The following is a 27,360-nucleotide window of genomic DNA, read 5'->3' as shown; positions in this document are numbered from 1 at the left end:
AGGGTTTGTCATTCACCCAGCTCAATGTTACTGTCATTCATATTCACCCAGTTCAATGTAACAGTGACAGGTTTAGGTTACTGTCATTCATATTCACCCAGCTCAATGTAACAGTGACAGGTTTAGGTTACTGTCATTCATATTCACCCAGTTCAATGTAACAGTGACAGGTTTAGGTTACTGTCATTCATATTCACCCAGCTAACAGTGACAGGTTTAGGTTAGTCATTGATAGCTCAATTTGACAGGTTTAGGTTACTGTCATTCATATTCACCCAGTTCAATGTAACAGTGACAGGTTTAGGTTACTGTCATTCATATTCACCCAGTTCAATGTAACAGTGATAGGTTTAGGTTACTGTCATTCATATTCACCCAGTTCAATGTAACAGTGACAGGTTTAGGTTACTGTCATTCATATTCACCCAGCTCAATGTAACAGTGATAGGTTTAGGTTACTGTCATTCATATTCACCCAGTTCAATGTAACAGTGACAGGTTTAGGTTACTGTCATTCATATTCACCCAGTTCAATGTAACAGTGATAGGTTTAGGTTACTGTCATTCACCCAGCTCAATGTAACAGTGATAGGTTTAGGTTACTGTCATTCACCCAGCTCAATGTAACAGTGATAGGTTTAGGTTACTGCCATTCATATTCCATTCACCCAGTTCAATGTAACAGTGATAGGTTTAGGATACTGCCATTCATATTCCATTCACCCAGTTCAATGTAACAGTGACAGGTTTAGGTTACTGTCATTCATATTCCATTCACCCAGTTCAATGTAACAGTGATAGGTTTAGGTTACTGCCATTCATATTCCATTCACCCAGTTCAATGTAACAGTGATAGGTTTAGGTTACTGCCATTCATATTCCATTCACCCAGTTCAATGTAACAGTGATAGGTTTAGGTTACTGCCATTCATATTCCATTCACCCAGTTCAATGTAACAGTGATAGGTTTAGGTTACTGTCATTCACCCAGTTCAATGTAACAGTGATAGGTTTAGGATACTACATGATACTCTAATGTTCCCTGTACCAATCCAGCATCTATGTAATGACATGATAGATAAATAAATAACAATAAGATCGCATCCAAGTCAACTCACGCTGGTAGACTATCTCTGTCCCTGCTCCCCCTCGTCAACTCGCGCTGGTAGACTATCTCTGTCCCTGCTCCCCCTCGTCAACTCACGCTGGTAGACTATCTCTGTCCCTGCTCCCCCTCGTCAACTCGCGCTGGTAGACTATCTCTGTCCCTGCTCCCCTCGTCAACTCGCGCTGGTAGACTATCTCTGTCCCTGCTCCCCCTCGTCAACTCGCGCTGGTAGACTATCTCTGTCCCTGCTCGCGCTGGTAGACTATCTCTGTCCCTGCTCCCCCTCGTCAACTCGCGCTGGTAGACTATCTCTGTCCCTGCTCCCCCTCGTCAACTCGCGCTGGTAGACTATCTCTGTCCCTGCTCCCCCTCGTCAACTCGCGCTGGTAGACTATCTCTGTCCCTGCTCCCCTCGTCAACTCGCGCTGGTAGACTATCTCTGTCCCTGCTCCCCCTCGTCAACTCGCGCTGGTAGACTATCTCTGTCCCTGCTCCCCTCGTCAACTCGCGCTGGTAGACTATCTCTGTCCCTGCTCCCCTCGTCAACTCGCGCTGGTAGACTATCTCTGTCCCTGCTCCCCCTCGTCAACTCGCGCTGGTAGACTATCTCTGTCCCTGCTCCCCCTCGTCAACTCGCGCTGGTAGACTATCTCTGTCCCTGCTCCCCCTCGTCAACTCGCGCTGGTAGACTATCTCTGTCCCTGCTCCCCCTCGTCAACTCGCGCTGGTAGACTATCTCTGTCCCTGCTCCCCCTCGTCAACTCGCGCTGGTAGACTATCTCTGTCCCTGCTCCCCCTCGTCACTCACATGACTGCTACTCTGCGTTGACCCTCTCGCTCTCCCTCATGCCTTAAAGCTCCCTAATGCATTAAAGCGCCCTCATGCATTAAAGCATTAAAGCTCCCTCATGCATTAAAGCGCCCTCATACATTAAAGCTCCCTCATGCATTAAAGCTCCCTCATGCATTAAAGCTCCCTCATTCATTAAAGCTCCCTCTTGCATTAAAGCTCCATTATTCCTTAAAGTTCCCTGGTGCATTAAAGCTCCCTCTTACATTAAAGCTCCCTCATGCCTTAAAGCTCCCTCATGCATTAAAGCTCCCTCTTGCATTAAAGCTCCCTCATGCATTAAAGCTCCCTCTTACATTAAAGCTCCCTCATGCATTAAAGCTCCCTCTTACATTAAAGCTCCCTCATGCATTAAAGCTCCCTCTTACATTAAAGCTCCCTCATGCCTTAAAGCTCCCTCATGCATTAAAGCTCCCTCTTACATTAAAGCTCCCTCATGCATTAAAGCTCCCTCTTACATTAAAGCTCCCTCATGCATTAAAGCTCCCTCATGCATTAAAGCTCCCTCATGCATTAAAGCTCCCCCATGCAGTAAATCTCACTCATGCCTTAAAGCTCCATTATTCCTTAAATCTCCTTCGTGCATTTAAGCTCCCTCTTGTATTAAAGCTCCATTATTCCTTAAATCCCCTTCTTGCATTAAAGCTCCCTTGTGCATTAAAGCTCCCTCTTGCATTAAAGCTCCCTCTTGCATTAAAGCTCCCTCTTGCATTAAAGCTCCCTCTTGTATTAAAGCTCCCTCATTCATTAACGCTCCCTCATGCATTGAAGCTTTCTCCTACTAACGTTACAGCATTGTTGAGTTAGGTATTTGTAAAAAAACAAACAAACAAAAAATCCCGTTTTGATGATGATTGGGACCTGTTTGTGGTAGTTTTGTGACAACAGCACTGTGATTTGAAGTTTCATTTTGTGAAGACGAAAAAATAATTGTTTTTCGGTTAGGGATTCCTTATTAACGTTAAGGATCCCAATTTCGTTTACACGTTCACACCCTATCCGCTATACCCTATTCTAGTCGAGGCATTTAATGATGTCACAGGGGACTGACTGGCTGTGCTATTTCTGACTGTACAAAAGGCCACTGCCAACCCCCCCAATACACTTTCTAGTTTTTATGGCGCATTTCACAAAGAGTTATGTGCTGTGCTGCGTGTGAGGCATTCGGGTCCTGTGGCCTACTGTAGTGCAAGCCTGGCAATTCTACAGGGAGGAGGAGATTATGCCAGTGTGAGGGGCCTCAACCATGCTGTGAGCCAATGGCTTGAAACCAACTGAGCACTAAGGTGACTGGACAAGTGGAGGCCAGCCAGGATCTTTCAGTTTGTTGATAGGGATGCATTTCCTTCTTGGGGAGCTGCATGTTAAAGTAGGAGATTCTGTTTTTCTACTTACCCAGAGTCAGATTTGTATGTCTCTGTGTGCAGTTAGCAATACCCCACGAAATGACCTTCAACTTCCTTCAAACTGCACGCAAATAAGGATCCCAATTGCCAGAATCAAACACTATCCCTTTAACAGGGTGTCATCACCTCATTTAACAGGGTGTCATCTCCTCATTTAACAGGGTGTCATCTCCTCATCTCCTCATTTAACAGGGTGTCCTCTCCTCATCACCTCATTTAACAGGGTGTCATCACCTCATTTAACAGGGTGTCCTCTCCTCATCTCCTCATTTAACAGGGTGTCATCACCTCATTTAACAGGGTGTCATCTCCTCATTTAACAGGGTGTCATCTCCTCATCTCCTCATTTAACAGGGTGTCCTCTCCTCATCACCTCATTTAACAGGGTGTCATCTCCTCATCACCTCATTTAACAGGGTGTCATCTCCTCATCTCCTCATTTAACAGGGTGTCATCTCCTCATCACCTCATTTAACAGGGTGTCATCACCTCATTTAACAGGGTGTCCTCTCCTCATCTCCTCATTTAACAGGGTGTCATCACCTCATTTAACAGGGTGTCATCACCTCATTTAACAGGGTGTCATCACCTCATTTAACAGGGTGTCATCTCCTCATTTAACAGGGTGTCATCACCTCATTTAACAGGGTGTCATCTCCTCATCTCCTCGTTTAACAGGGTGTCATCTCCTCATCACCTCGTTTAACAGGGTGTCCTCTCCTCATTTAACAGGGTGTCCTCTCCTCATTTAACAGGGTGTCCTCTCCTCATTTAACAGGGTGTCATCTCCTCATTTAACAGGGTGTCATCTCCTCATTTAACAGGGTGTCATCTCCTCATCACCTCATTTAACAGGGTGTCCTCTCCTCATCACCTCATTTAACAGGGTGTCATCACCTCATTTAACAGGGTGTCCTCTCCTCATCACCTCATTTAACAGGGTGTCCTCTCCTCATCACCTCATTTAACAGGGTGTCATCTCCTCATCACCTCATTTAACAGGGTGTCATCTCCTCATCTCCTCATTTAACAGGGTGTCCTCTCCTCATCTCCTCATTTAACAGGGTGTCATCTCCTCATTTAACAGGGTGTCATCTCCTCATTTAACAGGGTGTCCTCTCCTCATCTCCTCATTTAACAGGGTGTCATCTCCTCATCACCTCATTTAACAGGGTGTCCTCTCCTCATCTCCTCATTTAACAGGGTGTCATCTCCTCATCTCCTCATTTAACAGGGTGTCATCTCCTCATTTAACAGGGTGTCATCACCTCATTTAACAGGGTGTCATCTCCTCATCTCCTCATTTAACAGGATGTCACCAAAAGGTTACATCAAACCTCATTTAACAAGGTAAAAAATCTGTGTCCTCTCCTCATTTAACAGTTAACCCACTGTTCCTGTATTGTAAGTAAGAATTTGTTCTTAACTGACTTGCCTAGTTAAATAAAATAATCTATTCACCTTTACTGATTTAAACAGCTTATTTGGGTGAAAGTGAATTCCTTTTGGCTTTGTCTCCTCATCAGGCCTGTCTTTAACAGTGGTGTGTCCTCTCCTCATCAGGCCTGTCATTTATACAGTGGTGCTTTGTCATCTAATCAGGCCTGTCTTTACAGTGGTGTCATCTTGTAATCAGGCCTGTCTTTATTTAGTGGTGCTTTGTGTCATCTGTCATCAGGCCTGTCTTTATATTGGAGTGGTGCTTTGTACTTCCTAATGCAGGCCTGTCATTTATACAGGGCTTTGTACTTGTAATCTCCTGTCTTTATATTGGAGTGGTGCTTTGTACTTGTAATGCAGGCCATTTAACAGTGGTGCTTTGTACTTGTAATGCAGGCCTGTCATTTATATTGGAGTGGTGCTTTGTATTTGTAATGCAGGCCTGTCATTTATATTGAGTGGTGCTTTGTACTTGTAATGCAGGCCTGTCATTTATATTGGAGTGGTGCTTTGTCTTCATCTCCTGTCATTTAACAGGGTGTTGTCTTGTAATCACCTGTCATTTAATTGGAGTGGTGCTTTGTACATGTAATGCATCTGTCTTTAATTGGAGTGGTGCTTTGTACTTGTAATCAGGCCTGTCTTTATATTGGAGTGGTGCTTTGTACTTGTAATGCAGGCCTGTCTTTATACAGTGGTGCTTTGTCTTGTAATCAGGCCTGTCTTTATATTGGGTGTCTTGTAATGCAGGCCTGTCTTTATACAGTGGTGCTTTGTCACCAGGCCTGTCTTTATACAGTGGTGCTTTGTACTTCATTTAATGCAGGCCTGTCTTTATATTGGAGTGGTGCTTTGTACTTGTAATGCAGGCCTGTCTTTATATTGGAGTGGTGCTTTGTACTTGTAATGCAGGCCTGTCTTTATATTCAGTGGTCTTTCATTTAACAGGCCTGTCTTTATATTGGAGTGGTCTTTGTATTTAACAGGCCTGTCATATTCATCTCTTTCATTTAATGCAGGCCTGTCTTTATAAGTGGTGCTTTGTATGTAATGCAGGCCTGTCTTTATATTAAAAAGTGGTGCTTTGTACCCCCTGTAACAGGCCTGTCTTTATATTGGAGTGGTGCTTTGTATTGTAATGCAGGCCTGTCTTTATATTGGAGTGGTGCTTTGTACTTGTAATGCAGGCCTGTCTTTATATTAAAGTGGTGCTTTGTACTTGTAATGCAGGCCTGTCTTTATATTGGAGTGGTGCTTTGTATTTGTAATGCAGGCCTGTCTTTATATTTTGGTGCTTTGTACTTGTAATGCAGGCCTGTCTTTATATTGGAGTGGTGCTTTGTACTTGTAATGCAGGCCTGTCTTTATATTGGAGTGGTGCTTTGTACTTGTAATGCAGGCCTGTCTTTATATTGGAGTGGTGCTTTGTACTTGTAATGCAGGCCTGTCTTTATATTGGAGTGGTGCTTTGTACTTGTAATGCAGGCCTGTCTTTATATTGGAGTGGTGCTTTGTACTTGTAATGCAGGCCTGTCTTTATATTGGAGTGGTGCTTTGTACTTGTAATGCAGGCCTGTCTTTATATTGGAGTGGTGCTTGTCAAAGATGACCACTGTGTAGACGATTGGAAAAGAACAAATAACAGACATCCATGGTTTTATTTGCTCAATACTTTTAACTTGTCGTCATGGTCACATCCTATATCCACTTTTTTTCTTTATTTAGAAAACCAAAAATGACACTTTTTGTTTTTCTAGTACAGTTTAAATTGGTGATGGGGGGAAAAAATTATACATTTACATATCGCAATATTATTTTGGACGATATTATATCGATACTTTGACTCCAAGCATCTATATAAAATAAAATAAAATAAAATGTGTTGCTAGATAGTGTTAGCTAGCGCTAGTCGGCAGTACCTGCTCCAAAACACTGTTTTTCATCCTATTGATTGTTTTAACTAAATGTTTGGCCTCTCTACAGGGAGATTCCCAGCCCTAGTTTTAATAGAGTATTGTTGTTGTACAGTCATCCATGTTGACTATAGTGTTGATGCTCAACTGAACCAGTTGACCTGTAAAATAGCTGCATCATTGTGTGTCTGCCTAATGTCATTTAGCCACTTGAAGAGAGTTTGAAGCCAGCAGCACACAACCTCACAACTCACATTAGCTTACGCTCTCATAGCCAGCAATTATGATCAGAAGGTACCGCTGAAGTGATATGGCGTTAGGTTTTAGTGTGTTATTTTAATTAATTAATATTTTTTTTAATTATTATTTAAAAATAGATATATTTTATGAACACGAACAAATACAAAAACAGAAATATACTAACAAGAGTACATAAACCTAACAGACAGGGGGGGTATTACATATTGAGAAACATTTTCAATTTGTAGAAAACTTTTATGGCGCGTATTCCTTTATAGTTTTTACATTTACGGATAATGTCTAAATAATATTTAAATTATATCTTAAATAATGTGAAGAGGGGTTTGTTCTCGGGCCCACACCATTTTATGGATAAAGAATCTTCCATGAAAAATAAACTAATTAACAATGAAAGTTAAATCAGGGTCCATATCATTTGGATCAATATCAAACATACATTTCCGAGTCTCTCTGATTAACATTAATAGTCGTTGCTCACAGTCCCCATCCACCCCACTCCACCCCCACAGTTTAGCAGCTAAGAAGGGTTCAGTCACCCAGGCTAACTACACAAGGGTCACTTTACCACGCAGTCCATGGTTCACCAAGGACATCTGATCTGAACACAATTGAACCTTCCACTGCATAAAAGTATACTAATGGCTCAAGTACTGGACACTGTTTAGCCAAGGTTACACAGGTGATAATTGCTTGGGTTAGATCAGTGATTTTTGACCTGACACTACCAGCTGTTTGATCAAGTCTTGATGATTAGTAGATTATTTTTAATTAGCTGTGTAGTGCAAGGGCAAAAACCAAAACATGCCCCCCCTCCCCCCCTTGGGGTCCAGAGGACTGAGTTTGGGAAACTCTGAGTTAGATGGTCTGGATCTCTAGCCTTTGATTGGACACAGCAGCAATGTACAGGATATAGAGGACAGTGTAAACAGAAAAGTTGCAAATTTGATGTCGAATAGATAAAGATCTTGCTTTACATATTCAGACTATTTTGTAAGTGTAAACAGGCTCATAGTGTGAAAAATACCAGCAACAGTGTGTAAACAGGCTCATAGTGTGAAAAATACCAGCAACAGTGTGTAAACAGGCTCATAGTGTGAAAAATACCAGCAACAGTGTGTAAACAGGCTCATAGTGTGAAAAATACCAGCAACAGTGTAAACAGGCTCATAGTGTGAAAAATACCAGCAACAGTGTAAACAGGCTCATAGTGTGAAAAATACCAGCAACAGTGTGTGAAAACCTTGTGAAGACGAACAGAAAGCTTTGCCAACAAAGGGTTTATAACAAAGTATTGAGATAAACTTTTGTTATTAAACAAATACTTATTTTCCACCATAATTTGCAAATAAATTCATTAAAAATCCTACAACGTGATTTTCAGGATTTTTTTTTTCTCCATCATTTTGTCTGTCATAGTTGAAGTGTACCTATGATGAAAAGTACAGGCCTCTCTCATCTTTTTAAGTGGGAGAACTTGCACAGTTGGTGGCTGACTAAATACTTTTTTGCCCCACTGTATTTAGACTATTTTGTAAGTGTAAACAGGCTCATAAAGGGACTCCCTCTCCAGTTCAACATGTAGTTCATTTTCCAGTCTGTTGGATGAAAAAGAGTGATGACGTCCACTGACTCGTTCCGGAAATATCCCTCGATGACCTCCTGGTGAATCACCTCTCCACTCAGGAGCAGATGTCGAGTTAATGCGAAATTAAATCAGAGGCCCCAATTTTAGACCAGTTGTTCCTGGACCTTTAAAAAAAAAAAATCTTTACCTTTATTTAACTAGGCAAGTCAGTTAAGAACACATTCTTATTTTCAATGAAGGCCTAGGAACAGTGGGTTAACTGCCTGTTCAGGGGCAGAACGACAGATTTGTACCTTGTCAGCTCGGGGATTTGAACTTGCAACCTTCCGGTTACCAGCCCAACGCTCTAACCACTAGGCTACCTGCCACCTCTACACTCTAACCACTAGGCTACCTGCACTCTAACCACTAGGCTACCCTGCCACCTCTACACTCTAACCACTAGGCTACCCTGCCACCTCTACACTCTAACCACTAGGCTACCTGCCTCCTCTACACTCTAACCACTAGGCTACCTGCCACCTCTACACTCTAACCACTAGGCTACCTGCCACCTCTACACTCTAACCACTAGGCTACCTGCCACCTCTACACTCTAACCACTAGGCTACCCTGCCTCCTCTACACTCTAACCACTAGGCTACCCTGCCACCCACTCTAACCACTAGGCTACCCTGCCACCTCTAACTCTAACCACTAGGCTACCTGCCACCTCTACACTCTAACCACTAGGCTACCCTGCCTCCTCTACACTCTAACCACTAGCCTACCCTGCCACCTCTACACTCTAACCACTAGGCTACCCTGCCTCCTCTACACTCTAACCACTAGGCTACCTGCCACCTCTACACTCTAACCACTAGGCTACCCTGCCACCTCTACACTCTAACCACTAGGCTACCTGCCACCTCTACACTCTAACCACTAGGCTACCTGCCACCTCTACACTCTAACCACTAGGCTACCTGCCTCCCACCTAACCACTAGGCTACACACTCTAACCAAGGCTACCCTGCCTCCTCTACACTCTAACCACTAGGCTACCCTGCCACCTCTACACTCTAACCACTAGGCTACCTGCCTCCTCTACACTCTAACCACTAGGCTACCTACCACCTCTACACTCTAACCACTAGGCTACCTGCCTCCCTACACTCTAACCACAGGCTACCTAACCACTAGGCTACCTGCCCACCTCTACACTCTAACCACTAGGCTACCCTGCCTCCTCTACACTCTAACCACTAGGCTACCCTGCCTAACCCTAGGCTACACTCTAACCACTAGGCTACCCTGCCACCTCTACACTCTAACCACTAGGCTACCTGCCACCTCTACACTCTAACCACTAGGCTACCTGCCACCTCTACACTCTAACCACTAGGCTACCCTGCCACCTACCACCTAACCACTAGGCTACCTGCCACCTCTAACCTAACCAAGGCTACCCTGCCTCCTCTACACTCTAACCACTAGGCTACCCTGCCACCTCTACACTCTAGGCTACCTGCCACCTCTACACTCTAACCACTAGGCTACCCTGCCACAACATGTCAAATGAAAAGAGGGCGGAGATGCTGCAGGAAAGCAAAGCCCTTCAAACCACAAGCAGCTGATGTGGTCCCAGTGTTGTTCGGCATCAATCAATATGTCACTGCCACTTAAATCGGACCAAGTCCAGGCCTATATCGTTCTGCATTTGAATTTGATTGTTTTTTTTTCCCCTGGTATATTTTATTTGAAGTATATAGAACTAGTGCTTTGGGCTGTTGCGGTGACCGTGTTACCGCCACACCGGAGATCACGGGTCATGAAGGCAGTCAATCAAATTCCACGTGACTGTTTAGTCACGGTAAATGGGCTTCTCCAAGCTCTGATGCTGCTGCTGATCATTAGTAGCCTACTGAACTTTCTAACTGCCTGCTACTCAGCACTCTATTGTGGTCTGCCACTGCGAGGACGATCAGCTGTCCATCCTGTCTCCCTGTAGCGCTGTCTTAGGAGTCTCACAGTACGGACATTGCAATTTTTTGCCCTGGCCACATCAGCAGTCCTCATGCCTCCTTGCAGCATGCCTAAGGCACGTTCACGCAGATGAGCAGGGACCCTGGCCATCTTTCTTTTGGTGTTTTTCAGAGTCAGTAGAAAGGCCTCTTTAGTGTCCTAAGTTTTCATAACTGTGACCTTAATTGCCTACCATCTGTAAGTTGTTAGTGTCTTAACGACCGTTCTACAGGTGCATGTTCATTAAATGTTTATGGTTCATTGAACAAGCATGGTGAAACAGTGTTTAAACCCTTTACAATGAAGATCTGTGAAGTTATTTCGATTTTTACGAATTATCTTTGAAAGACAGGGTCCTGAAAAAGGGACGTCTCTTTTTTGCTGAGTTTAGGTGTACCTATTTCTTTGGTAACGTTTCAGCACAGAATAGCTGAATATGCACACTCCCTCAAATTGTTTGGAGAAAATATTTCTATTATATTCAGCTTTGTTCAATTGTATTCTTCATACTATAAAATATTGCCACGGAATTCTAAGCAAAATCTTGTCTGCTAATGGAGGGTAGCCCACAGCCAGATCAGGACCGAACATAAAGACAACTCAGAGTATGGTATTATGTTCTTCTGAAATAGAATACATTTTTCTTCATATCATGCTTCTTTACACCCGTCTAAAATAAATGATGGATTTATTGTGAAGGTGTAGGCTATATTACATGGATTTATTGTGAAGGTGTAGACTATATTACATGGATTTATTGTGAAGGTGTAGGCTATATTACATGGATTTATTGTGTGATGGATTTATTGTGAAGGTGTAGGCTATATTACATGGATTTATTGTGAAGGTGTAGGCTATATTACATGGATTTATTGTGAAGGTGTAGGCTATATTACATGGATTTATTGTGAAGGTGTAGGCTATATTACATGGATTTATTGTGAAGGTGTAGGCTATATTACATGGATTTATTGTGAAGGTGTAGGCTATATTACATGGATTTATTGTGAAGGTGTAGGCTATATTACATGGATTTATTGTGAAGGTGTAGGCTAGGCATGGATTTATATTACATGGATTTATTGTGAAGGTGTAGGCTATATTACATGGATTTATTGTGAAGGTGTAGGCTATATTACATGGATTTATTGTGAAGGTGTAGGCTATATTACATGGATTTATTGTGAAGGTGTAGGCTATATTACATGGATTTATTGTGAAGGTGTAGGCTATATTACATGGATTTATTGTGAAGGTGTAGGCTATATTACATGGATTTATTGTGATGGTGTAGACTATATTACATGGATTTATTGTGAAGGTGTAGACTATATTACATGGATTTATTGTGAAGGTGTAGGCTACATTACATGGATTTATTGTGAAGGTGTAGACTATATTACATGGATTTATTGTGAAGGTGTAGGCTACATTACATGGATTTATTAGACTGTAGATGTCCCAAAGGTCTGCATCAGTGGCTTGTAGGCTGTGTGTGGAAGCCAGGAGATGATAAATGTGTTTATGTTAATTAATGGTCAATTACCATGAGGCCCGACAGCTATTTGTTTGACAATCACCGACTGACAACGTTTGTCGTGACCGCCACTGACCTACTAGGACTAGGCTATTTTAATACGGGCCTACTGGTACAAGTTCTACTGAATCTGAGAGGCTTGTGTTGCACTGATACGCTGGGGGCTGAACTGTGCTCTGTTCTCCTCTGACCTTCAGCGGAGGCTAACTGTCCGTCTGTGTTTGTCAGCTCCTAACTGATAGCAGGGAGCAAAGCCCTGACTGACCCCGTCTCATGGGCTGCAAACAGTGCAAGTGTGTGTGTGTGTGTGTGTGTGTGTGTGTGTGTGTGTGTGTGTGTGTGTGTGTGTGTGTGTGTGTGGGCGTAAGTGTGTGTGTGTGATGTGCCCGTGCGTCCGCCAGTGTGTGTGTGGAGGCTAGCTGCTGTCATCCACCAGACAATTGTTCAAAGACCACCTCATTAACAACACCGTGGGTCCCTGAAGGACGATAGCACCACCACGACGATAGCACCTCCATTAACGACGATAGCACCTCCATGACGATAGCACCACCACGACGATAGCACCTCCATTAACGATAGCACCTCCATTAGCACCTCCATTAACGATAGCACCTCCATTAACGATAGCACCTCCATTAACGATAGCACCACCACGATAGCACCTCCATTAACGATAGCACCTCCATTAACGATAGCACCTCCATTAACGATAGCACCTCCATAAACGATAGCACCTCCACCACGATAGCACCTCCATTAACGATAGCACCTCCATTAACGATAGCACCTCCATTAACGATAGCACCTCCATAAACGATAGCACCTCCATTAACGATAGCACCTCCATTAACGATAGCACCTCCATTAACGATAGCACCTCCATGACGATAGCACCAGCAGCAACGTTTAATATTAGAACAGATAGCACACCTGACAGATGTTCTGGAAGCTTGATAGTTTGATTCATCTTGGTGTCCTTCCTCTGTGGGATGTCATCGTGTATTTAATTGCCTGAGTGCAGCTGCGGTGTTGAAGGCTTTCTACTCACTAGTTGCTTTGTGTTTTCCCAAGGCCCAGGAAGCAGAGTACCTGGGCCCAGCTGCCGTCACCACTGAAGCCAGTCTGGATGAGAGGACGCAGGGGCAGAGACAGTGTGCCAGCCAGACACCCCCCAGCTGCAGGACCCAGAGGGAAGGTACGCTGCAGACAGACAGACAGACAGACAGACAGACAGACAGGCACATACAGACAGACAGACAGACAGACAGGCATATACAGACAGACAGACAGACAGACAGGCAGGCATATACAGACAGGCAGGCATATACAGACAGACAGACAGACAGACAGGCATATACAGACAGACAGACAGACAGACAGACAGACAGACAGGCATATACAGACAGACAGACAGACAGACAGACAGACAGACAGACAGGCATATACAGCACAATCACATCCACGGTCAGCTGGGAAGCGAATGACAACACAGTCACATACACACTATAGTCAAACACACACTACTATTACAGTAAACTAAGTCCAATATGAATTAAGGCTGTAATGGTACATGTATTCGTATGGAACTGTTCCGTACGGGGACCTCGTTAAAACCCTCGGCCTATAGGTTACATCTACGCTGCGTTGTATTCCTGGAGTAAATGTGAGCAAAGAAAATGGCAAGAAATGTCAGGCTATTCCATTAATAAACAGCTATTCAAAATATGAATCTTACCTGTCGCATTTGAAACGGTCCTTTCGTTGAGGCACAGCTGGGAACTAGTTCTCTACGATGGTGTGCAGTGGGGTTGACAAAACAGGAGGCTCCATCATCATTTAAATCTCCAGGCTGGGAACATTTTTGCCTTCGGCGAAGGACAGAGAGAGTTTGTTGTCACTCCTCAATAAGAATAGCCAATGGACAGAGAGAGTTTGTTGCCACTCCTCAATAAGAATAGCCAATGGACAGAGAGTTTGTTGTCACTGCTCAATAAGAATAGCCAATGGACAGAGAGTTTGTTGCCACTCCTCAATAAGAATGCCACTCCTCAATAAGAATAGCCAATGGACAGAGAGTTTGTTGCCACTCCTCAATAAGAATAGCCAATGGACAGAGAGAGTTTGTTGTCACTCCTCAATAAGAATAGCCAATGGACAGAGAGTTTGTTGCCACTCCTCAATAAGAATAGCCAATGGACAGAGAGTTTGTTGTCACTCCTCAATAAGAATAGCCAATGGACAGAGAGTTTGTTGCCACTCCTCAATAAGAATAGCCAATGGACAGAGAGAGTTTGTTGTCACTGCTCAATAAGAATAGCCAATGGACAGAGAGTTTGTTGCCACTCCTCAATAAGAATAGCCAATGGACAGAGAGAGTTTGTTGCCACTCCTCAATAAGAATAGCCAATGGACAGAGAGTTTGGTGGATGCCAGGAAAACGCTACCTGCCCGACTGCATAGTGCCAACTGTAAAGTTTGGTGGAGAAGGAATAATGGTCTGGGGCTGTTTTTCATGGTTCGGGCCCCTTAGTTCCAGTGAAGGTAAATCTTAACGTTACAGCATACAATGACATTCTAGACGATTCCGTGCTTCCAACTTTGTGGCAACAGTTTGGGGATGGCCCTTTCCTGTTTCAGCATGACAATGCCCTTGTCCACAAAGCGAGGTCCATACAGAAATGGTTTGTCGAGATCGTTGTGGAAGAACTTGACTGGACTGCACAATGCTCTTGTGGCTGAATGGAAGCAAGTCCACACAGCAATGTTCCAACATCTAGTGGGAAGCCTTCCCAGAAGAGTGGAGGCTGTTATAGCAGTAATGTTCCAACCTCTAGTGGAAAGCCTTCCCAGAAGAGTGGAGGCTGTTATAGCAGTAATGTTCCAACCTCTAGTGGAAAGCCTTCCCAGAAGAGTGGAGGCTGTTATAGCAGTAATGTTCCAACCTCTAGTGGAAAGCCTTCCCAGAAGAGTGGAGGCTGTTATAGCAGCAATGTTCCAACATCTAGTGGAAAGCCTTCCCAGAAGAGTGGAGGCTGTTATAGCAGCAATGTTCCAACATCTAGTGGAAAGCCTTCCCAGAAGAGTGGAGGCTGTTATAGCAGCAAAGGGGGAGGACCAACTCCATATTAATGCCCATGATTTTGGAATGAGATGTTCGACGAGCAGGTGTCCACATACTTTTGGTCATGTAGTGTATATGGAATCAGGAACAACATTACTTTGTATTTTTTTACATTTTTATTTTTCCCACTGCACCGAAACCGAACAGTGACCCCAAACCCGCAATACGTACCGAACCGTAGGTTTGGTGAACCGTTAAACCCCCTAATAGGAATTAGATAGGCATTAGAGGTCGACCGATTAATCGGAATGGCCGATTAATTAGGGCCGATTTCAAGTTTTCATAACAATCAGAAATCGGTATTTTTGGGTGCCGATTTAAATAAACAAAATAATAAATATACCTTTATTTAACTAGGCAAGTCAGTTAAGAACAAATTCTTATTTTCAATGACTGCCTAGGAACGGTGGGTTAACTGCCTTGTTCAGGGGCAGAGCGACAGATTTTCACCTTGTCAGCTCGGGGTATCCAATCTTGCAACCTTACAGTTAACTAGTCCAACGCAATAACGACCTGCCTCTCTCTAGTTGTACTCCACAAGGAGACTGCCTGTTACGCGAATGCAGTAAGCCAAGGTAAGTTGCTAGCTAGCATTAAAGTTATCTTATAAAAAACAATCAATCATAATCACTAGTTAACTACACATGGTTGATGATATTACTAAATATTATCTAGCGTGTCCTGTGTTGCATATAATCTGACTGAGCATACAAGTATCTGACTGAGCATACAAGTATCTAAATCTGACTGAGCTGTGGTAGGCAGAAGCAGGCGCGTAAACATTCATTCAAACTGCACTTTTGTGCGTTTTGCCAGCAGCTCTTCGTTGTGCGTCAAGCATTGCGCTGTTTATGACTTCAAGCCTATTAACTCCCGAGATGAGGCTGGTGTAACCTGCTTCGATGGTGGCTGTTGTCGTTGTGTTGCTGGTTCGAGCCAAGGGAGGAGCGAGGAGAGGGACGGAAGCTATACTGTTACACTGGCAATACTAAAGTGCCTATAAGAACATCCAATAGTCAAAGGTTAATGAAATACAAATGGTATAGAGGGAAATAGTCCTATAATTCCTAAAATAACTACAACCTAAAACTTCTTACCTGGGAATATTGAAGACTCATGTTAAAAGGAACCACCAGCTTTCATATGTTCTCATGTTCTGAGCAAGGAACTTAAACGTTAGCTTTCTTACATGGCACATATTGCACTTTTACTTTCTTCTCCAACACTTTGTTTTTGCATTATTTAAACCAAATTGAACATGTTCCATTATTTACTTGAGGCTAAATTTATTGTATTGCTGTATTATATTAAGTTAAAATAAGTGTTCATTCAGTATTGTTGTAATTGTCATTATTACAAATAAATGCAAAAGAAAATCGGATCGGCTTTTTTGGTCCTCCAATAATCAGTATCGGCGTTGAAAAATCCTAATCGGTCGACCTCTAAAAGAAATGTATGTGTTAATCCTCTTCCCTCTACTCCTTACAGCTGTACATATAGAGAAGATTGTACTGAAGGGGATGTCACAGAGCAGGACAGACAGGGAATACAATTTTGAGGTATGTTTTCAGTCTTCACTTTCGCTTCTCTTGACATTAAATGAAATGATGTATAATTGAGCCAGTCATTGCTCGTGGTTATAAATGAGTCAACAGTTGAAATAAAATAAAATAAAATGTTAAACATGGTAAGCAGATGTTAATGCGAGTGTAGCGAAATGCTTGTGCTTCTAGTTCTGACAGTGCAGTATCATAACCGCCATCGATAAAAGACAGTACTGTGCAGCCATCTTCATCGACCTGGCCAAGGCTTTCGACTCTGTCAATCACCGTATTCTTATCGGTAGACTCAACAGCCTTGGTTTCTCAAATGACTGCCTCACCTGGTTCACCAACTACTTCTCAGACAGAGTTCAGTGTGTCAAATCGGAGGGCCTGTTGTATGGACCTTTGGCAGTCTCTATGGGGGTGGGTTCAATTCTCGGACCAACTCTTTTCTCTGTATACATCAACGATGTCGCTCTTGCTGCGGGTGATTCCCTGATCCACCTCTATGCAGGCACCAACATTCTGTATACAGTGGGGCAAAAAAGTATTTAGTCAGCCACCAATTGTGCAAGTTCTCCCACTTTAAAAGATGAGAGAGGCCTGTAATTTTCACCATAGGTACACTACAACTATGACAGACAAAATGAGTAAAAAAATCCAGAAAATCACATTGTAGGATTTTTAATGAATTTATTTGCAGATTATGGTGGAAAATAAGTATTTGGTCAATAACAAAAGTTTATCTCAATACTTTGGTATATACATTTTCTTATGTTAAAATGTTATATACAGCCTCCTATGTAGATACAGTGGGGCAGATATAGTGAACTTGAACAACCTATTTTCCACCATAATTTGCAAATAAATTCATTAAAAATCCTATGCAGATGTACGAGCAGGCTACTATTCCCCATCGTTTATCTGTGCAATTTTGACGGCCAACTAGCTGAAAAAGTTTGAGATGGTTTATCTACTGTTCCCTCATTCGATTTTATCTGTGACTGTGAAGTTGTCAAATGTAAGAGGACTCCAGTGGTATTTACATATTTGCAGAAATCTATTCAGGTGTATTTTGTGGCTTTTGGTGAATGTGTTCTAATGATCTAAAGTCATGCTGTTGCTACTGCCTGTAAACACACAGTCCAGTTCACAGTGCCTGTAAACACACAGTCCAGTTCATAGTGCCTGTAAACACACAGTCCAGTTCACAGTGAATGATGGCAGGCCCTACTGCCTGTAAACACACAGTCCAGTTCAAAGTGAATGATGACAGGCCCTACTGCCTGTAAACACACAGTCCAGTTCACAGTGAATGATGGCAGGCCCTACTGCCTGTAAACACACAGTCCAGTTCAAAGTGAATGATGACAGGCCCTACTGCCTGTAAACACACAGTCCAGTTCATAGTGAATGATGGCAGGCCCTACTTCCTGTAAACACACAGTCCAGTTCATAGTGAATGATGGCACGCCCTACTGCCTGTAAACACACAGTCCAGTTCAAAGTGAATGATGACAGGCCCTACTGCCTGTAAACACACAGTCCAGTTCACAGTGAATGATGGCAGGCCCTACTGCCTGTAAACACACAGTCCAGTTCAAAGTGAATGATGACAGGCCCTACTGCCTGTAAACACACAGTCCAGTTCATAGTGAATGATGGCAGGCCCTACTTCCTGTAAACACACAGTCCAGTTCAAAGTGAATGATGGCACGCCCTACTGCCTGTAAACACACAGTCCAGTTCAAAGAGAATGATGGCAGGCCCGTGTGGCGAATGGCTTATTTGCATATAGGCTACTGTAGCTCTGATTGGCTATGGCTCACCAGTCTGCATTGGCTCTGTTCCTGGACAAGACAGATGTTGTCACGCCTCCTCCCCCCCTGACCCCTGACCCCGTCATGTGCATCAGCGATTATTGGACTCACCTGGACTCACCTCTGTCATTACCTTCCCCATATCTGTCTGGTTCCCCGCTCTGTTCCCTGCTTCTGCATTGATTGTCTTATGTCCTTGTTTCCCTGTGTGCTGACTCTGTTCCTGTCCGGTTGCCTGTCTGTTCCTCATTAAATGTTCAACTCCCCGTACCTGCTTCTCATCTCCAGCATCGGTCCTTACAATATGTTTTTATTAGGATTTAGTTGCTGCAGTGTCTATTAATTGTACAAACGCACGGCCGCTTTCCCTCTCTATATTGCCATAGAATTTTCACAAATGCCCAAGTATATGTGATTCCCAAACATTCTAAGAATTTATAATCATGTGAAAATAACCATATCTAGTGTTAAGAACAAATTCTTATTTTCAATGACAGCCTACCAGGGAACAGTGGGTTAACTGCCTTGTTCAAGGGCAGAACGACTGATTTTTTTTACCTTGTCAGCTCGGGGATTCGATCTAGCAACCTTTCGGTTACTGGTCCAACGCTCTAACCACTGCCGCCCTATATCTAAGTGCTCGGTTGTCCGAAAATGAAAAAATAAAATAAAGTGTCATATTCTTCCTGAACAGATTTGAATAAGATTGTATGTTGCTAAAACACTGTGAGTTCCACTTTAAGCTCTCACACCACCACTGGTTTCCCTTTTTAGTCTCTTTACAGGCTGGCTTACTTAACGCTGGCACGGCCACAACAGTCAGACACTGTAATCCAAAGACCTGTCTGAATGTCACATCCTGACCAGAGTCTTCTTTGTTTTCTTTATTGTTTTGGTTAGGTCAGGGTGTGACATGTGTTTTTGTACTGTCTAGGGGTTTTGTAGGTTTATGGGTTTTTGTACTGTCTAGGGGTTTTGTAGGTTTATGGGTTTTTGTACTGTCTGGGGGTTTTGTAGGTTTATGTGTTTTTGTACTGTCTGGGGGTTTTGTAGGTTTATGTGTTTTTGTACTGTCTGGGGGTTTTGTAGGTTTATGTGTTTTTGTACTGTCTAGGGGTTTTGTAGGTTTATGGGTTTTTTGTACTGTCTAGGGGTTTTGTAGGTTTATGTGTTTTTGTACTGTCTGGGGGTTTTGTAGGTTTATGTGTTTTTGTACTGTCTGGGGGTTTTGTAGGTTTATGGGTTTTTGTCTACCATCTAGTTGTTTATGTATGTCTATGGCTGCCTGGATTGGTTCTCAATTAGAGGCAGCTGTTTATCGTTGTCTCTGATTGGGAACCATATTTAGGCAGCCAGCTTCGTTGGGTATTTGGTGGGTTATTGTCTATGTGATGTTGCATGTTTGCACGCAGTTTTGATCGCGGTCACAGGTTGTTCTGTTGTTCTGTTTGTTTAGTGTACTTCGTGTTTTTCGTCTTTCATTTAAAAAAAAGATGTATTCACATCACGCTTGCGCTTTGGTCTCCTCACGACGACGATCGTGACACCGAAGCTAACACTGTGTAAACCGTACAGCCTAACACCTGTAGAGGACACATTTATTGTTTTGTGTGTGTGGTGTGTGTGTGGTGTGTGTGTGTGGTGGGTTCCTCAAGTTCCAAGTCTTAATTTGTCATATGTACGGGATACACATGGTATACAGTGTCCAACTAAATGCTTCCTCTGTGTTTTCCATTAGCGCCTGCCGTCGGCTATTCCTTTTCAACAGGCTACGTTTTACACTTCGTCGTAAAGCTGCAATTATGTACATTTACGGGCGACCTGACCAAATTCACATAGAAATGTGTGTTATAGATCTGTCATTCGCATCGAAAACAAGTCTAAGAAGCGGTAGAGCTTGTTCTATGTGTGCTATTTCTATGCTTCCCTTTCTAAAGTTCTCTTACTTTCGGTTTTGTACACCATCTTCAAAACAGCTGAAAATACAATATTTTTTGGGTTATGAAAGATATATTTCACAGCCGTTTAGATGGTACAATGATTCTCTACACTTTTTGAGTCCTGGAGGGGAAACTCAGGGGGGGCACCTGGCGGGCTACTTTTACTATTTGGCTGGCTACTCTATATACATGTGGAAAATACTGCTTTCTTGCAGGTTCCTTCTCGACAATGCAACAACAATAAGAAATAATATAAAATAAGAATGTGATATAATACAGGAAAGCACATTTTATAGTCCAATCTTCACTCATGTTTAGGGAAGAGGCAATGTTTTTCACAAGCACAATGGCCAGTCAAAATAGGAAAAAGTTGCCAACCATCTCTATCTATTTTGATGGCTTCCGGTACATTCTAATGCCATGTTTCTACACCTGCATTGCTTTGCTGTTTGGGGGTTTTAGGTCTGGGTTTTTGTACAGCACTTTGAGATATCAGCTGATGTACGAAGGGCTATATAAATACATTTGATTTGATTTGGATTTGATTTGATTTCCATATCCAAAATACACAGCGAAATGATTTGAATACTTCCCAGATTAGAAAAATGTTTTGGGCTATTGAAAAGACAGAAAATACACTGAACAAAGAATATAAAAGCATCATGTAAAATGTTGGTCCCATGTTTCAAGAGCAGAAATAAAACAAATTGTTCATACACACAAAAATGCATTTCTCTCAACACATTTAACATTTTTTACATTTAAGTCATTTAGCAGACGCTCTTATCCAGAGCGACTTACAAATTGGTGCTTTCACCTTATGACATGCAGTGGAACAGCCACTTTACAATAGTGCATCTAGGTCTTTTAAGGGGGGGGGGGAGAAGGATTACTTTATCCTATCCTAGGTATTCCTTAAAGAGGTGGGGTTTCAGGTGTCTCCGGAAGGTGGTGATTGACTCCTGACAAGTGTTGCATATCAAGAAGCTGATTAAACAGCATGATCTTTAAACAGGCGCACCTTGTGCTGGGGACAATAAAAGGCCACTCTAAAATGTACACAATGCCACAGATATCTCAAGTTTTGAGGGAGTGTGCAATTGGCATGCTGACTGCAGGAATGTCCACCAGAGCTGCAGGAATGTCCACCAGAGCTGCAGGAATGTCCACCAGAGCTGCAGGAATGTCCACCAGAGCTGGTGCCAGAGAATTTAAGCTACATTTTTTATAACAAAAGCCGCCTCCAACGTTGTTTTAGAGACTTTGGCAGTACGTCTAACCGGCCTCACAACCACAGACCAGGTGTAACCACACCAGCCCAGGACCTCCTCAACCACAGACCAGGTGTAACCACACCAGACCAGGACCTCCTCAACCACAGACCAGGTGTAACCACGCCAGACCAGGACCTCCTCAACCACAGACCAGGTGTAACCACACCAGACCAGGACCTCCTCAACCACAGACCAGGTGTAACCACACCAGACCAGGACCTCCTCAACCACAGACCAGGTGTAACCACACCAGACCAGGACCTCCTCAACCACAGACAAGGTGTAACCACACCAGCCCAGGACCTCCTCAACCACAGACCAGGTGTAACCACACCAGCCCAGGACCTCCTCAACCACAGACCAGGTGTAACCACACCAGACCAGGACCTCCTCAACCACAGACCAGGTGTAACCACGCCAGACCAGGACCTCCTCAACCACAGACCAGGTGTAACCACACCAGACCAGGACCTCCTCAACCACAGACCAGGTGTAACCACACCAGACCAGGACCTCCTCAACCACAGACCAGGTGTAACCACACCAGACCAGGACCTCCTCAACCACAGACAAGGTGTAACCACACCAGCCCAGGACCTCCTCAACCACAGACCAGGTGTAACCACACCAGCCCAGGACCTCCTCAACCACAGACCAGGTGTAACCACACCAGACCAGGACCTCCTCAACCACAGACCAGGTGTAACCACGCCAGACCAGGACCTCCTCAACCACAGACCAGGTGTAACCACACCAGACCAGGACCTCCTCAACCACAGACCAGGTGTAACCACACCAGACCAGGACCTCCTCAACCACAGACCAGGTGTAATCACACCAGACCAGGACCTCCTCAACCACAGACCAGGTGTAACCACACCAGACCAGGACCTCCTCAACCACAGACCAGGTGTAACCACACCAGCCCAGGACCTCCTCAACCACAGACCAGGTGTAACCACACCAGCCCAGGACCTCCTCAACCACAGACCAGGTGTAACCACACCAGCCCAGGACCTCCTCAACCACAGACCAGGTGTAACCACACCAGACCAGGACCTCCTCAACCACAGACCAGGTGTAACCACACCAGACCAGGACCTCCTCAACCACAGACCAGGTGTAACCACACCAGCCCAGGACCTCCTCAACCACAGACCAGGTGTAACCACACCAGACCAGGACCTCCTCAACCACAGACCAGGTGTAACCACACCAGACCAGGACCTCCTCAACCACAGACCAGGTGTAACCACACCAGACCAGGACCTCCTCAACCACAGACCAGGTGTAACCACACCAGACCAGGACCTCCTCAACCACAGACCAGGTGTAACCACACCAGACCAGGACCTCCTCAACCACAGACCAGGTGTAACCACACCAGACCAGGACCTCCTCAACCACAGACCAGGTGTAACCACGCCAGCCCAGGACCTCCTCAACCACAGACCAGGTGTAACCACACCAGACCAGGACCTCCTCAACCACAGACCAGGTGTAACCACACCAGACCAGGACCTCCTCAACCACAGACCAGGTGTAATCACACCAGACCAGGACCTCCTCAACCACAGACCAGGTGTAACCACACCAGACCAGGACCTCCTCAACCACAGACCAGGTGTAACCACACCAGACCAGGACCTCCTCAACCACAGACCAGGTGTAACCACACCAGACCAGGACCTCCTCAACCACAGACCAGGTGTAACCACACCAGACCAGGACCTCCTCAACCACAGACCAGGTGTAACCACGCCAGACCAGGACCTCCTCAACCACAGACCAGGTGTAATCACGCCAGCCCAGGACCTCCTCAACCACAGACCAGGTGTAACCACACCAGACCAGGACCTCCTCAACCACAGACCAGGTGTAACCACACCAGACCAGGACCTCCTCAACCACAGACCAGGTGTAACCACACCAGACCAGGACCTCCTCAACCACAGACCAGGTGTAACCACACCAGACCAGGACCTCCTCAACCACAGACCAGGTGTAACCACACCAGACCAGGACCTCCTCAACCACAGACCAGGTGTAACCACGCCAGACCAGGACCTCCTCAACCACAGACCAGGTGTAACCACGCCAGACCAGGACCTCCTCAACCACAGACCAGGTGTAACCACGCCAGACCAGGACCTCCTCAACCACAGACCAGGTGTAACCACACCAGTCCAGGACCTCCTCAACCACAGACCAGGTGTAACCACGCCAGCCCAGGACCTCCACATCCGGCCTCTTTACCTGAGGGATCATCTGAGACCTGCCACCTGGACAGCTGATGAAATTGTGGGTTTGATGACAGCTGATGAAATTGTGGGTTTGCACAACCGAAGAATTTTTGCATAAACTGTCAGAAACCGTCTCAGGGAAGCTTATCTGCGTGTCCTAGTCGTCCTCACCAGGGTCTTGACCTGACTGGAGCTTGGCATCGTAAACGACTTCAGTGGGCAAATGCCCACGCTCGATAGCCACTGGCACGCTGGAGAAATGTGCTCTTCACAGATGAATCACAGTTTCAACTGTGCCGGGCAGATGGCAGACCGCGTGTAAGGCGTTGTGTGGGCGAACGGTTTGCTGATGTCAACGTTGTGAACAGAGTGCCCCATGGTGGGGTTATGGTATGGACAGGCATAAGCTACGGACAACACACACAATTGCATTTCATCGATGGCAATTTGAATGCACAGAGAAACCATGACGAGATCCTGAGGCCCGTTGTTGTGTCATTCATCCGCTGCCATCACCTCATGTTCCAGCATGATAATACAAGACCCCATGTCGCAAGGATCTGTACACAATTCCTGGAAGATACAAAATGTCCCAGTTCTTCCATGGACTGCATACTCCCCAGATATGTCACCCGTTGAGCATGTTTAGGGTGCTCTGGATCGACGTGTACAACAGAGTGTTCCAGTTTCCTCCAATATCCAACAACTTCTCACAGCCATTGAAGAGGAGTGGGACAACATTCCACAGTCCACAATCAACAGCCTGATCAACTCTATGTGAAGGAGATGTGTCCAGCTACATGAGGCAAATGGTGGTCATACCAGATACTGACTGGTTTTCTGATCCAAACTCCTCTACCTTTTGTTTAAGGTATCTGTGACCAACAGATGCATATCTGTATTCCCAGTCATGTGAAATCCATAGATTAGGGCCTAATTTATTTATTTAAATTGACTGATTTCCTTATATGAAATACAACTCGGTCAAATCTTTTAAATTGTTTCATGTTACGTTTTATATTTTTGTTCACAGTGTATATGAATTCAGTGTGTTACTAGTTGTTTGGGATATCATTTAGGCCCATGGGATCAGGACTATTTTTCTAAATAAGAGAACATTAACCCTTTTAACATCAGAACTATAAAATAGATACATTTGTGGATTTTTCTTTTGCGGATGCCGTTTTTTCATTGTAGGATAGACACTTGTGGTTTCTAGCTGCACCAATCAAAGCAGTGGAGCAATGGTCAAAACCATTCATCTTGGAGCGACGGGGGGAGCTAGGTTTCAAAATGTATTCATATCACAAGCAATTTACCATTTATAAAATGGTAATATATATTTATAAATACAGACTAGCTAGCTAAAACATAAGTGAAACTTGGCAAATTATCCCATGGATGTATGATCATTTGCTGGTAAAGATGAAGAAGAAGAAGAAGAAGGTGCGTATCTTTGCACCCCCTATTTTGATTTGCACAGACGGCTACAGTAAAAAAAGCTGATTGGCTCAGTCGCGACTCACGAAGAGGAAGAACTTTTGGTTTCTGATGAATCAACATGCTGGTAGGAAGTGACCATTCAAATAAAACCCCCGAAAAGAAACTGAGACTGAGAAGTAGTAGTACGTCCTCTCGTAGAGGAAAACCACGGCGTTGACACGGAAAATAAAAAACAACAAGGATTGATTTATTAAATGTTATTCAAATGGTGTGCAACATCGTGGGTAAGCTATGGGCATTGTATTTCAGCAGTGGGTAAGCTATGGGCATTGTATTTCAGCAGTGGGTAAGCTATGGGCATTGTATTTCAGCAGTGGGTAAGCTATGGGCATTGTATTTCAGCAGTGGGTAAGCTATGGGCATTGTATTTCAGCAGTGGGTAAGCTATGGGCATTGTATTTCAGCAGTGGGTAAGCTATGGGCATTGTATTTCAGCAGTGGGTAAGCTATGGGCATTGTATTTCAGCAGTGGGTAAGCTATGGGCATTGTATTTCAGCAGTGGGTAAGCTATGGGCATTGTATTTCAGCAGTGGGTAAGCTGTGGGCATTGTATTTCAGCAGTGGGTAAGCTATGGGCATTGTATTTCAGCAGTGGGTAAGCTATGGGCATTGTATTTCAGCAGTGGGTAAGCTGTGGGCATTGTATTTCAGCAGTGGGTAAGCTATGGGCATTGTATTTCAGCAGTGGGTAAGCTATGGGCATTGTATTTCAGCAGTGGGTAAGCTGTGGGCATTGTATTTCAGCAGTGGGTAAGCTATGGGCATTGTATTTCAGCAGTGGGTAAGCTGTGGGCATTGTATTTCAGCAGTGGGTAAGCTATGGGCATTGTATTTCAGCAGTGGGTAAGCTGTGGGCATTGTATTTCAGCAGTGGGTAAGCTGTGGGCATTGTATTTCAGCAGTGGGTAAGCTATGGGCATTGTATTTCAGCAGTGGGTAAGCTGTGGGCATTGTATTTCAGCAGCAACAAAAAAAGGTCCATTTCCGCTCTTGTGGGCGTTGAACGCCAGGTCTTTGTTGCCAGTATTTGACTTCATTACCTCAGCAGCTGGTGCCAGGCCAGGCCAGGGTTGGTTGCCAGTATTGACTTCATTACCTCAGCAGCTGGTGCCAGGGCAGGCCAGGCCAGGGTTGGTTGCCAGTATTGACTTCATTACCTCAGCAGCTGGTGCCAGGGCAGGCCAGGCCAGGGTTGGTTGCAGTATTGACTTCATTACCTCAGCAGCTGGTGCCAGGGCAGGCCAGGCCAGGGTTGGTTGCCAGTATTGACTTCATTACCTCAGCAGCTGGTGCCAGGGCAGGCCAGGCCAGGGTTGGTTGCAGTATTGACTTCATTACCTCAGCAGCTGGTGCCAGGGCAGGCCAGGCCAGGGTTGGTTGCCAGTATTGACTTCATTACCTCAGCAGCTGGTGCCAGGGCAGGCCAGGCCAGGGTTGGTTGCAGTATTGACTTCATTACCTCAGCAGCTGGTGCCAGGGCAGGCCAGGCCAGGGTTGGTTGCCAGTATTGACTTCATTACCTCAGCAGCTGGTGCCAGGGCAGGCCAGGCCAGGGTTGGTTGCCAGTATTGACTTCATTACCTCAGCAGCTGGTGCCAGGGCAGGCCAGGCCAGGGTTGGTTGCCAGTATTGACTTCATTACCTCAGCAGCTGGTGCCAGGCCAGGCCAGGCCAGGGTTGGTTGCCAGTATTGACTTCATTACCTCAGCAGCTGGTGCCAGGGCAGGCCAGGCCAGGGTTGGTTGCAGTATTGACTTCATTACCTCAGCAGCTGGTGCCAGGGCAGGCCAGGCCAGGGTTGGTTGCA

General features: G+C 44.6%; 1 protein-coding gene across 1 annotated transcript in view; it reads left to right on the top strand.

Annotated features, from left to right (window-relative positions):
* Window positions 1–24,100, top strand: part of LOC115121609 (zinc finger CCHC domain-containing protein 2-like) — a 29,809-nt gene extending 5,709 nt beyond the window's left edge. Inside the window, exons 2-4 of the mRNA XM_029650715.2 lie at window positions 13,179–13,302; window positions 16,717–16,787; window positions 24,014–24,100. Of these exons, the coding sequence (XP_029506575.2) occupies window positions 13,179–13,302; window positions 16,717–16,787; window positions 24,014–24,100 (282 nt within the window). The remainder of the gene's footprint in view (window positions 1–13,178; window positions 13,303–16,716; window positions 16,788–24,013) is intronic.
* Window positions 24,101–27,360: the final 3,260 nt, after the last annotated feature.

This window comes from Oncorhynchus nerka, linkage group LG22 (assembly GCF_034236695.1).
Source record: "Oncorhynchus nerka isolate Pitt River linkage group LG22, Oner_Uvic_2.0, whole genome shotgun sequence".
Lineage (NCBI taxonomy): Eukaryota > Metazoa > Chordata > Actinopteri > Salmoniformes > Salmonidae > Oncorhynchus > Oncorhynchus nerka.
The sequence above is the reverse complement of the archived record's forward strand: the minus strand, read 5'-3'. Positions and strand labels throughout refer to the sequence as shown.